Source organism: Podarcis muralis, chromosome 13, assembly GCF_964188315.1.
Source record: "Podarcis muralis chromosome 13, rPodMur119.hap1.1, whole genome shotgun sequence".
Lineage (NCBI taxonomy): Eukaryota > Metazoa > Chordata > Lepidosauria > Squamata > Lacertidae > Podarcis > Podarcis muralis.
In genome coordinates, this window is record NC_135667.1 from 51,660,560 (window position 1) to 51,672,759 (window position 12,200).

The 12,200-nt window shown below is 43.5% G+C and overlaps 2 protein-coding genes across 2 annotated transcripts; both read right to left on the reverse strand.

Annotated features, from left to right (window-relative positions):
- Positions 1-5,105: 5,105 nt before the first annotated feature.
- On the reverse strand, positions 5,106-6,250 carry LOC114582602 (putative protein FAM10A4). The gene has a single exon (XM_028703756.2). The coding sequence runs from the start codon at positions 6,063-6,065 to the stop codon at positions 5,106-5,108; it is 960 nt and encodes a 319-aa protein (XP_028559589.2). The 5' UTR covers positions 6,066-6,250.
- A 3,259-nt stretch (positions 6,251-9,509) lies between these two features.
- On the reverse strand, positions 9,510-10,522 carry LOC114581967 (putative protein FAM10A4). The gene has a single exon (XM_028702707.2). The coding sequence runs from the start codon at positions 10,458-10,460 to the stop codon at positions 9,510-9,512; it is 951 nt and encodes a 316-aa protein (XP_028558540.1). The 5' UTR covers positions 10,461-10,522.
- Positions 10,523-12,200: the final 1,678 nt, after the last annotated feature.

Here is a 12,200-nt window from a genome sequence, read left to right on the forward strand (position 1 = left end):
TAATGTTGCCAACTTTCATGTCATCTTCGCAGGCATCTTTGTAATGATGTGTTATTTCTATGATCTCCTATATTTTTACTAAGATTTTTCGGTATTTGCCCCACAACTGAGTTTCAGGAAGAGCCATTTGATGATTTTGGCTAGTATTTCACAGTACAGTGGTACCTCGGGTTAAGAACTTACCGTAATTCGTTCTGGAGGTCTGTTGGTTTACTAAGTAAACAATTGGTTTACTAAGTATGCAATTCTATACAGTGGTACCTCAGGTTAAGTACTTGATTCGTCTCGGAGGTCCATTTTTAACCTGAAACTGTTCTTAACCTGAGGTACCACTTTAGCTAATGGGATCTCCCACTGCCGCCGCGCCGGCCCACACAATTTCTGTTCTCATCCTGAAGCAAAGATCTCAACCCGAGGTAATATTTGTGGGTTAGTGGAGTCTGTAACCTGAAGAATCTGTAACCTGAAGTGCCTGTAACCCAAGGTACCACTGTATGGTGGAAATCTAATGAATTCAAACATTCAATGCCTATCCACTCAGAATTTACCCAAAACAGCAACTTCATTTGGCATATGTGTTCATAGCAAGAACAACTCCCAAAAGGGAACTATCCCCATGGATGAATACTACTGATAGGTAACTTCTGAGAAAAGAAGCATATTGAGATATTCTTTAATCCCTAACAGATCAAATGAATATCTTGAATTACACCAGTTGATGTGATTCCTGATTATTTGCTGCTGTAATCCTTTCCCCTTCAAATTGCTTAAGGGACTTAACAGATCTGATTGAATTTCACTTAGAGACTCCTCTTGACTAGGGATGCTGGAAAAATCTGTTGAAAATGGGCTATCAAACAGCTACTGCATGTTATATGTAAATAGATCTGCACATTGCTTTGCAATGTGCATTATTTACATATTAAGGAGGTAAAATTGTTCCTCTCTTGATATTGTGTGTCTATAAGTTGCTCAGTAAGAAAGATATAGTGTGCTCCCTCTCTTTTACAATTTAGAAAATGCTGAAGAAAAAGGTGTGAATGTTGTACACATACTGTATGCACCAGCTAAAATTTCACACATGCTTCCAAAACCCAGACTGCAAGTGAGTTTATAGAGTGGAGTGAGATTTGAGCCAACACCTTCCAAATTTTCCACTCCCACTCTTAAATTTTATACTACCCCAGGCATGTTTTCCATGTGGAAATCTGTCTCTGCAAGTATATAGATTTTGAATGCAGTATCTCATTTTTAATCATGTCCTGGTGGCATACACAAGAATATAAACGTCCCATTAAGGCTTTGCACAAAAGTGCATTGGAATAATATTTCAGTTTCGGTAACTAGTTTTTCAGAGAATTCTATCAGCAAATGTTATCAGGTTGGAAGCTGGTTGGACTTGAACAATGGCACGCATTGGACAATGCAGCAATCAACTCTGTGACATTTTGCTAACTTGGCTATGTAAGTTTCAAAACAGAAATGGACTGGATTGGCCTTCAAGAAAGTTTTGTTGAAAAAATGTGTAGTAAGCTTCAGTTTTCTTTTCTTCACATTTCAGGTTTCATTTTAAATCATTGGTGCAATTCCAGGGGGCCTTGTGGGTCTGGGCACCCATAATTTTGTTGTTGTGGGTGCCTGGCCTCTGCCCACTGCCACTGCCACCACGCACTGCCAGCTGCTGGCTGCCATCATATCTCTGGCACTCCGTGATTCTGAGATGCGTCTGCAGCCATAGCGGGTCCCAACAGAGGCCCCAGGGTGGAGGCGCAGTCGCAGGCCCAGTGGTTGTGCTGCCGCCAGATGTCTTGATATTGCAGTGTGGTGCCACACTGAGCACCCACAGTCTGGGGCCCAAGTCTGCACTGCTGGATCATGCCATGTCTCCAATAATCACCTCTCATATCACTATAGAAGATGCTCTATATAATTAGAGAAAAAGTATCGTGTTTGTGGCAACTCACTTTGGGTTCCACTCCCAAGCTGGTTGCATGGAAAGTCTTTTGCTCAATAAAGCTGAGTTTTCCCTGCACAACTCCCTCCCAGTTGGTAAGAGAAGGAAGAAAGGGAGCAAACCCTGATTATAGCTTCTAGGTATATTCCCATCCTCTGCCCTGTTGGCAGATCTTTTGATGAGGAGGAACAACCTTTCCTCCTTTTTCCATAGAAACATGCTCTTGGGGCAGTGAGGACCGAAAGCTCTGTTAACCCTAATTGTGTCTGTCCAATTTGCAACACTTTTCTGTATGACAAGCAGAGCACCATTCCACGCGATGTATTTCTCTGGTTTGGGATATGAAGTGAGATTCTCTGCATGTCTGCTCAGCAGCTCACAGCAGGCAGCTGCCCCAAACTTAGAGATGTGGTACTCACATTTTTTGCCCTCATGACAGACAGCTGACAAAAGATCCTGAAAGGGTAGCATCTACATTCATCATAACTTCAGTCAAATGAGGGAGGACAAACCTGGAATTAACTAAAATTAATGTGTTCCTAGACAACCCCTTTGTAGATAAAGGGTTTGGGGAAAGAACAGGGAGGGTAGTTTGATTGGCTGCAAAATAGATAATCCTTCATTTGCACCTTACTGTTTTTTGCAGCTTTCAAGAAATGGGTGTACCAGGTAAGTTTTTCATGTAACACAATTTTCTGTACACAGTATTACTTCACCATAATGAGGTGTTAAATTCAGACAATGCTTTCCATATTTCAGCAATCAATAGACATGCGGCAAGAAGAAGGTAATTTGACTCCCCCATGCCCAGCAAGCCACTTCTGGGTTTATGAGAACAATGTGACTTGTTACATTTAGGAAAATCTCATTTATACAAGCACACTATACAAAGGGGTAGAAGGCAGGAAAAAATAACCAGAACACATATTTTGATAGCATGGCTAAGGCAGCAGTATGAGATCATAAAATATTTGCTAGGATAACTGTACAGAAGAAATGTTTCATTTGTAATTTAGCACTTAGCAAAAGATAATGTAACTTTAATATTATTAGGGAGATGCCTCAAAAGTCTATTGGTGGCAGTGGTATTTAACATAGACTTGTACACTGGAGAACTACAGAATTACAACATAATTGCTAGCTGAGTTGATTCTGGAAAGTTCACCGCTTAAGAAATGTTTGCATACTGGCAAATCTCACTGTAGCGTTCTGTGTAAATTATCATGCTTCCATGCTGTGTGTTTTCCCCATTCACATTTACTCTGGATGGGTTTACTAGCACTGACCGTACACAGCTGTTTCTAGATCCTGAAGGGCATTTTGAGATTGATTAACCATCTGCTCATTCTTACTCTAACAGCCGACTAACAACAACATAAGGGAATTTGTCTTAAATAATCTACCAAAAATGTGGGCAACACAAACATTCGTTTCCCAGCAGCTGCTACCATTGGTGTTTCCAATGCCACTTTCTGTAAAAGGATTTGGATTCAATCTAAGTTTTGCGAGTTCTTCTGTACCACATAAGGTTTGAAGTAACAACAACAGCAGTGAGATAAGGAACCCATTCCACAAACCAGTTAAGCAAAAATATTGGATTAAAGCCATTATTGCTTCCCCCCTTTTGCTTGCCAACCCCTTGTTTTATTATTATTACTTATCCTTGATTTTCTCTACCCCTTTTTTGTTTTTTGTTTGGATTTTGTTAGTAGCTTATTGTATTGTAATGTCCATATTGGAGATCAAGGTATCTCCTTGAAGCCATGCATTGTATTGTAATGTCCACATTGGAGATACCTTGAAGCCATGCAAACATTTTAACTAAGTGGTGCAGCAATAAAAACTGCCAGCACATTTGCAAAAGCAAGCAGGGTCTGGTTTCAGATTGGATGGGGGGACCAAGTGTTGAGATTCCTGCATCACAGAGGGTTGTTTTCATTTTATATTATTGTTAAATTATTGAATTAAATGCATTCATTTGGAATCTGTTTGCTTGCTTGCATCATTGTTGTTTTTAAGGGATGGCATCCAATTTCGTTGCACTTGTGCAATGTTGCACTTGTGTAATGACAATAAAGAATCTAATCTAATCTAATGTTGCAATAGTTTCTCCTTGTGTTGTACCATTTCCCTCTCATCTCCCTCCCTCCAATACAAAACTTTTCTGGATTTGAGTATGCCATTTTGGTACCAAGTGTATCAGCCTAAATCTATGGAAGGCAACATATCACACCTTTGGGGTCCATGGAGTGCCTACAACTTTTCACATAAGTAGCTGAACCATATATTGGGCTATGAAGAGATGCCCTTAGAAGAGACTGGCTACTATGCGATTTAACTCTCTGCTGCTTCACTTAAATTATGTGGGTGTCAAAGGGGTCGGGCAGGATGTGAAGTCCTGCTAGCATTGGCTGCTAATGTGTGTGACATAACAGGAAATAAGACGGACAGAATTGGGGTGGGGCACAGACGCCATGGCGTATGAAAGATTTTGGAGGGCAAGCGGAGAAAAACAGGAAGCTAGCTTAGATGGAAAGACATTGGGAGCTGTAAAGAGTGCTCAAGCACGGGGGACTGTGGAGAGGTGATTGTGATAGATGCACAGGGGTGGAGGGAGGGAGGTGCGGTGGGGGTGGGTCGCCCTGGGTGTCACCACTGAGGGGGGGTGACAAAATGCCAGGCGGCACTCACTGTGAGGCCTGCAGTGCGCCTGAGCCACGCCTCTCTCCTGGGAGAGACACAGTGGCTTGGGCATGTGCAGGCTCTGTGCTGGCCAAATGGTCCTCCCTCTGCCTGTAGGGTGGCTGAGTGGGAGGAGGCAGGCAGACTCCGGAGGCCCCATGGTGCACCCCACCCCTATGGGCAGCCTGCCCTGCCCCTGGGCGCACCACCCTAGGAAAGGAATCTGGGCAGGCAAGATATAGAAGGTTTATATGGCAAGGAGTATTCTTAGAAGCTAGTCACTAGTCCTAACCTTTGGGCTTCTGCTGAGTGGTGAAATCCACTCTGAAACCCCTTTAAGTTTGAGGTCTCTGGATTAAATTCAAATGTACACAAATATTCAATTCAAGCCATTAAAAGGAAACATCGCATGGTGCCACTCACTACAATTTAATTTAATGAAAGGCTTATTTATGGCTGGCCTCAACTTTCAGTCAACCTGACCAATGAACTTCATAAACTTGTGGTTGTCCCGGTATTTGGAGATATTGTTTGGGTTCCAGGTTACATCCAGCCAGGCCAGGATAATTCTAGGATCCATAACAGCCATAAAAAAGTCCAAGTACCTCCGACAGGCTCGAGTCATCCATTGCCAAATATTTTCTTCATTCTGTGCCTTTTCTTGTTCTTCCAGGATACTCTTAATCCAGTCCAGAGTTGCCTGGATCTTCTGGATCTTCTTCAGTGTTCGCTTTCTTTTATATTTGGTGTGGTGTTCGATCATCTTCAGGGCCTTGGGTTGCACTTCCTTTAGCAGGGCATTGGTGTCTTCATCATAATCCCATATACAGGCTAACGCAAGGTCTTCAGCAGCTTCTTCCCAGTGACCCAAAAGCATATGTGCTTTCCCTCTCCACTTGTAGGCCTGTGCATCATCAGGGTTGAGCTCTGATGCTTTGTTGCAGTCTCTAATGGCAGCATTGGGCTTCTGCAATTTGACAAAGACACTGGCTCGGTTGGCATACAGGAGTGGTGACTGGGGATTCAACTTGATAGCCTCTGTAAACAGATCAATAGCATTCTGCAGTTCTCCTGCCTCCAGGAAAGCATATGCCTCCTCCTTCTTCTCCTCAGCTTTGCTTTTCATATCATTTGTAACCTCCACATTTTCGTCTCCCATTTCCTGGGCTTCATCTTCATCTGGTTTGATCATTCCATCATCATCCAACTCTAAATCACTCTCCTCACTGGTAAGCTGCTCGGGTGGTTTCCCTTCCTCTTTACCAAGTCTCAGAGGAAAGGCTTCAATTCTCTGGAAACCCGAAATGGTGTCCCCCATGCTCTCCAACGAATCTCTTAGGAAGCTCAGTTGTTTTGCTCTCAAGAGCGTTGGATCCTGTTTGTACAGATTGAGCAAAGCTTGAAGGTCACCAACATTTTTAGGATCCATGGTGCCCCGTCCAGCTAGAAGCTCGGATGACCAGCTGGATACAGTAAACTGCCTCTCTTAGGGCAAATATTTTTTAAAAAAGTAAGGCTCATGTACAGACAGTGGCTGAATTAGAAAATCACTTCTATCATGGAGGAGAAAAGGGCCTCATCTCTCATGTGTCCCTCCATGTAGTCCCGCTGCTGTACTTTATCTAAAGCCGCAGAACTTTGAAAGTATCAGTCCCTATGGCAGTTTGGTTTATGTCAAGTTCTGCTGATGTCATACATTATGACATCACTGCAGTGTTGAAGTTGACTTTCCAGGTATTGACAACTTAATAATTTTTGTTGGTTTTTTTTAAAAGAAAATGCTGCATTAGAATGTGTATCTATGCACATCATCCATTAGTACTGAAATAAATGCATCAGAAGACATGGTTGCCAAGCTTTTATTATCCATTTGAAGCATGGCTGCTGCAAGTTTTAATCAGTTCAGTTAGTCAGGTCATTCAACTAAGGCTTTCATACTTTCATAGTTCACTGGCTTTCATACTTTTGGGGAAGTTTATTAAGAATTCATCAGTGAGAAAACCAGAAACAAAAGGTTTCCTGAATGGTAGCTTGTCCAACATTCCACTGAAGTGCAGAACTGGAGGGCAATGTTTTGAGAGTTCTGGGATATACATCCAGTTAACTGTGTGGCCCAGGAGGCATCACTCTGTGCTTTTAAAAAACCCATAACTCATCAAAACAACTACTAATAAAAAATGCCTGGTATTCCCAATGAAAGGATCACTTAACACATTGCTTTTTTTTAATGTGTGTAAGATTTTTTTGAGACTTGAAACTCTGAAGTGTGAATGTGACAAGTGCTTGCTTGCAAATATGTGTTGGGGTGCTGTGATGTCTGCAGCTGCCTATTGAGCACACCGTTGCAAACTCAGGTCTGCCTGCATATAGGCTCTATGGGAAAATATGTCTGTCTGCCTGCAATGGAACCTGATTCCAAGTCTGAGGTTGGTGTGAGCTACCTAAGATGGTTGTCTAAATATGAAATACCAGGTCCAATGGCCAAATACAAGCATCTCTCCACAGTAATTTTTAAAAAAACCATCCCTAACTAGTGACGCTGACAAAGATCACTAACAACAGGCTTTGGGTACTTATTGTTATTGAGGCACGGGTACCTTTATCTGAAAACTCTTGCTCTGTTTGGAACTATGCTTATACCCCCACAGTGAATTCAAAATAGAAGGGAAGAAAAGAGGGGGAGCAAAACAAAAAAAAGAAAAGAAAAACCCTAGCTCCCCCCATTCCAAAGAAGCAAGGCCTCTAACAAGTGCTAGAAAATAGAACTGTGCTAAGGTGTTGACAGGGATGCGGGTGGCGCTGTGGGTAAAAGCCTCAGCGCCTAGGGCTTGCCGATCAAAAGGTCGGCGGTTCGAATCCCCGCGGCGGGGTGCGCTCCCGTTGCTCGGTCCCAGCGCCTGCCAACCTAGCAGTTCGAAAGCACCCCCGGGTGCAAGTAGATAAATAGGGACCGCTTACCAGCGGGAAGGTAAACGGCATTCCGTGTGCTGCGCTGGCTCACCAGATGCAGCTTTGTCACGGTGGCCACGTGACCCGGAAGTGTCTCCGGACAGCGCTGGCCCCCGGCCTCTAGAGTGAGATGGGCGCACAACCCTAGAGTCTGTCAAGACTGGCCCGTACGGGCAGGGGTACCTTTACCTTTACCTTTAAGGTGTTGACAATGTGGTTTATGCAATAAGAGTTATGTGAATCATTATAAGAGGACAGTGGGATAAGATTGCACATGGTTTCATCGTCCCTCAGAAGGACAACAAACTGAAATGTGTTGGGCATCATTCCCTTGGCAAACCTCTATAAAGCATTAAAATCTTGCTGTGGTTGCCTAGGTCCTCTGCTCCCTCAGTTTCCTAAGATCAGCTAGCCCCAGAGCCACAGATGGAAGTCACTGGCAAGCAAACTCTCTTAGGTCACGCTCTGAAACACTTTTGATCAAAATAATGGGAGTGCTCCGAAATAACGGCATCAGTCTAGAGCTGGGCTAAAATATTTGGCCGATAATTCTCCCCCCCCCCCATTTGGGTTTATTTTTTGTCATGCACATGTGTGACTCTCGAGGGGAAAAGCACCTGAAACCTATTAATTTCCCGGTGGGGTGTAATCTATTAATTGTCAGGATGTACTATTATTTATGGTGACAGCAGTCACGAAATTAAAAGACACCTGCTCCGTGGGAGAAAGGCGATGGCAAACCTAGACAGCCTCTTAAAAAGCAGAGACATCACCTTGCCAACAAAGGTCCGTATAGTTAAAGCCATGGTTTTCCCAGTAGTAATGTATGGAAGTGAGAGCTGGATCATAAAGAAGGCTGATCGCCGAAGAATTGATGCTTTTGAATTATGGTGCTGGAGAAGACTCTTGAGAGTCCCATGGACTGCAAGAAGATCAAACGCATCCATTCTTAAGGAAATTAGCCCTGAGTGCTCACTTGAAGGACAGATCGTGAAGCTGAGGCTCCAATACTTTGGCCACCTCATGAGAAGAGAAGACTCCCTGGAAAAGACCCTGATGTTGGGAAAGATGGAGGGCACAAGGAGAAGGGGACGACAGAGGACGAGATGGTTGGACAGTGTTCTCAAAGCTACAAACATGAGTCTGACCAAACTGCGGGAGCCAGTGGAAGACAGGAGTGCCTGGCGTGCTCTGGTCCATGGGGTCATGAAGAGTCGGACACGACTAAATGACTAAACAACAACACAACTATTATTTATAAGGTGAGACAAGAGATGCTGAAGGTTTTCTGCTTCCCCCTTTGACTCCAAGGTGCAATGGCACTGCAGTCAGCAGTCTTAACAGTGCTGCAGCAATTGGAGAAGTGTGAAATCAGCCGGATAGCTACATTCCTAGCTTGATTGATCCAAGATTCTCGTAGGTAGGTTCCTACCAGAATCCATAAAGATCAAATTGTTCAAACTAACTCCAACTAAAGCTGAGTATAACTATGTACAATTGAAAGCAACGTGATTCAAAGTAGCAATGACTGTTCCATTTGTTTTAATGGAAACAATAACTTAAGGTAGATTTGAGTCCATCCATTTAGGATGAGTGTTCGAATTACCCTAGGGAGGCACAAATTAATCTTGAATTAAGTTTCACTACACCTGTGAAAGTGCTTATTTAAAATCATTTATTCACTTCAACATTTGCTGTTAGCATTTTAATTCATGACTGCAGAACCCCAAATACTTACATATCCCATTTTCTTACATTGTTTTGTTTATTTGCACTACATATGGAACTATCTCATTAAAGTTATTCATAATTTCATAACTAGTTTTGCAAAAAGGAGAGAAAGAAAATAATGAGAGAGATATTTACATTTCTTTCTATGTGTGAGTTTATTTAGTTATCAGGCCACATGTAGTTGACCTTCAAATTAATGTTTGCGAGTGAACTTAGTTATCACATTTTTCTTTCGGTATTTGTAGATGTTTTCAGGATTCCAGACCACATCCAGGAATGCCATCATTACCCGGGGATCTAAAAGGGTAAGGAAAGATTTGAGATGTTTCCGACCTGCTCTGGCCATTTCATCCCAGGGATTCTCTTCTCTCGGGACTCGCTCTTGCTCTTCCAGGGACAATCTGATTTTTTCTAACCTTCTGTGAATTTCCTTTAACTCTCGCTTTTGCTCACATTTGTGATGAAACTCCTTGAGTCTCTGAAGTTTCAGTTGCACCACCTGAAGCAAAGCATGAGTTTCCTCATCACGATCAAGTTTGCAAGCCATGGTGAAGTCTTCAGCAGCTTTCTCCCAATGCCCTAGGAGCATATGAGCCTTCCCTTGCCACTTATACGGCTGTGCAGATTTCCGGTTCAGTTCAGAGGCCTTCTTACAGTCTCTGATGGCTGCATTAGGTTTCTTTAGTTTCACAAAGGTGCTTGCTCGGTTCACATATGTGACACTGGACTGGGGGTTCAACTTGATGGCATCGGTAAACAATTCAATGGCTCTTTGGAGATTGCCTTTATCAACTGCGTCAAAAGCCTCTTCCCGCTTTTCATCAGCCTGATCCATCATCTCACTGGTTAGTCTCACATTTTCATCTCCCATTTCTTGGAGAATATCTTGGTCGGGTTCAACAATCTCATTGTCCTCATCCGTTTCGACATCACTTTCATCACAGTTTGTGGCCTCAAATATGTCTTCCTCCTCAAGTACCTTTCTCCCAGAGGCACCCGTGTGAGTTTGTAATATATTCTCCACGTGGGTCCGCAATACAGCAAGCTGCCTGTCACCCAGAAGCCCAGGATCTTGGCTATATAAATTGACCAAGGCCTGAAGTTTCTTCACTCTCTTGAGGTCCATGGGAATCAGACAGGACATTTCCAAGAGCCAGCTCTTCAAAAGGGTGAAACTAGTAGCACATCATAAAGCTTGCAAATGAAACCAGTCCTTCAACCTGTACCAGCAAAGAAAAAGGGGATAAAAATTCCACCTCACAGCTTATTGTTGTCACAATCCATGTGCATTCTGATGATGTCATTGTCAGGATTGACATGGCAAGTCTTCAATCATCATAAAAAACTTCAGTTTCTTTTTCCATGGTAGTTTCAACTATATACAAGGAGGATCTATTCATGGAGCTGTTGTGAATGCAGTTCTATCTAAATATCTATCTATCCTCCACAATGGACAAATCTATGAATATCTGTACCTGGTAACTGGGCTAAAGAGACAAATTCCGGCTGCTATTTTTATGGTTGCACTGGCTTCCTGAGGTGGCCTCAAGTGTGATGTTGGACAACTCCAGGGCCTTGATCCTGGGTAACTTCAGCATCCATGCTGAGGCCTGCCATGTAGCGCCAGCTTGGAACTTTATTGCTTCCATGACAACTTAAGAGATTCCATGACCCTTAAGAGATGACACTTCCATGACACTTAAGATATTGTCTCTTCAGGTCCAATGCAGAAAGGGATTTAACCACGATTGCCTCTACCAAAAGTTCACCATGGTTCCTACTTATCAAAACGGAGCACAGCCGAGCTAGTTATTTGACAAAGCTCCCACTTGCTGTACTAAGAATTGCTTTTACAGAATTACAATTCCAATCGATGCCCTCAGCGGTGCTGGATGGTCGGTACGGCAAAGTACAGTACAAGGAGACACTTTGTCTGTGTGGGCAACCTTGCATAGAGGACCTGTACCACTATTTATTGCAATGTCCACTATATATAGAACCAAGAGACCGATTTATAAAACCCCTGCTCATGAATGGAACACACTCGAACAAGGCGGAAAGGGTGAAATGGCTGCTGAGTGATACTGATGACTTCATAACTTATAAAGTAGCACTATGTCAGGGAACTGCCATCAGTGCTGGAGGGAGAGAGCAAAATCCAGAGGGATTCCAGAGAGCGTCCCGGGAGTGGGAGAGGCAGCCCATCTTCTGGGAAAGAGAATCAGCGTAGCACCAGTGGAGAAGGGGGGCAGATGGGGGAAGCGGCGAGGCGGTCCCATGACTCCTTGCCGGGGACCAGCGGGGAGAGTAGAGGTCCTCCACTGCCTACGCCCTCCTTGCGCAGAAGGCTTTCGCGCAGAGAGAGTAGGAGGAGACTAGGCGTCACAGAGCTTCTTTGCTGGAAGAAGTTTAAGAAACGCCCACTGGCGGATTCTGCCAGCGATTGAGACAGCCACGAAAGAGTGGCTGTCCGGACAGAAAAGGTTCACTCAGGCAACCCAGCCAGATGTTTGCACTGGCTTATGCACGAGCAACCCCTAGAACCATTACACACTATATGCGTTGGCAGCTAAGAAGATCAGGGAAAAAAGAGCTAAATAAAATAGCGGTCATTTGCAAAGGTGATTCAGATATTTAAGCTGGCACATTTCACCTGAGAACCCCTTGCTATCCTTTCGTATGCAACAACTAATTTTAAGGAGACGTGATCGTGGTTTATTGTATCTGCAGTGCCTGATGTTTTTATGGTTTTTATGGTTATTGTTGCTTTTCCTTTTGTTCCCTTTGTGAATGATGCCATGGCCTTTGGCTAGCGCAATAAGGTTTATGATGATGATGACGACAACTATGGGGCTGTCTCGGTTTTCATTGATTCAACATATAG

Bases quoted from the DNA above. Each gene is read 5' to 3' on its own strand.
- LOC114581967 (XM_028702707.2), bottom strand. From the start codon at position 10,460: ATGTCCTGTCTGATTCCCATGGACCTCAAGAGAGTGAAGAAACTTCAG.
- LOC114582602 (XM_028703756.2), bottom strand. From the start codon at position 6,065: ATGGATCCTAAAAATGTTGGTGACCTTCAAGCTTTGCTCAATCTGTAC.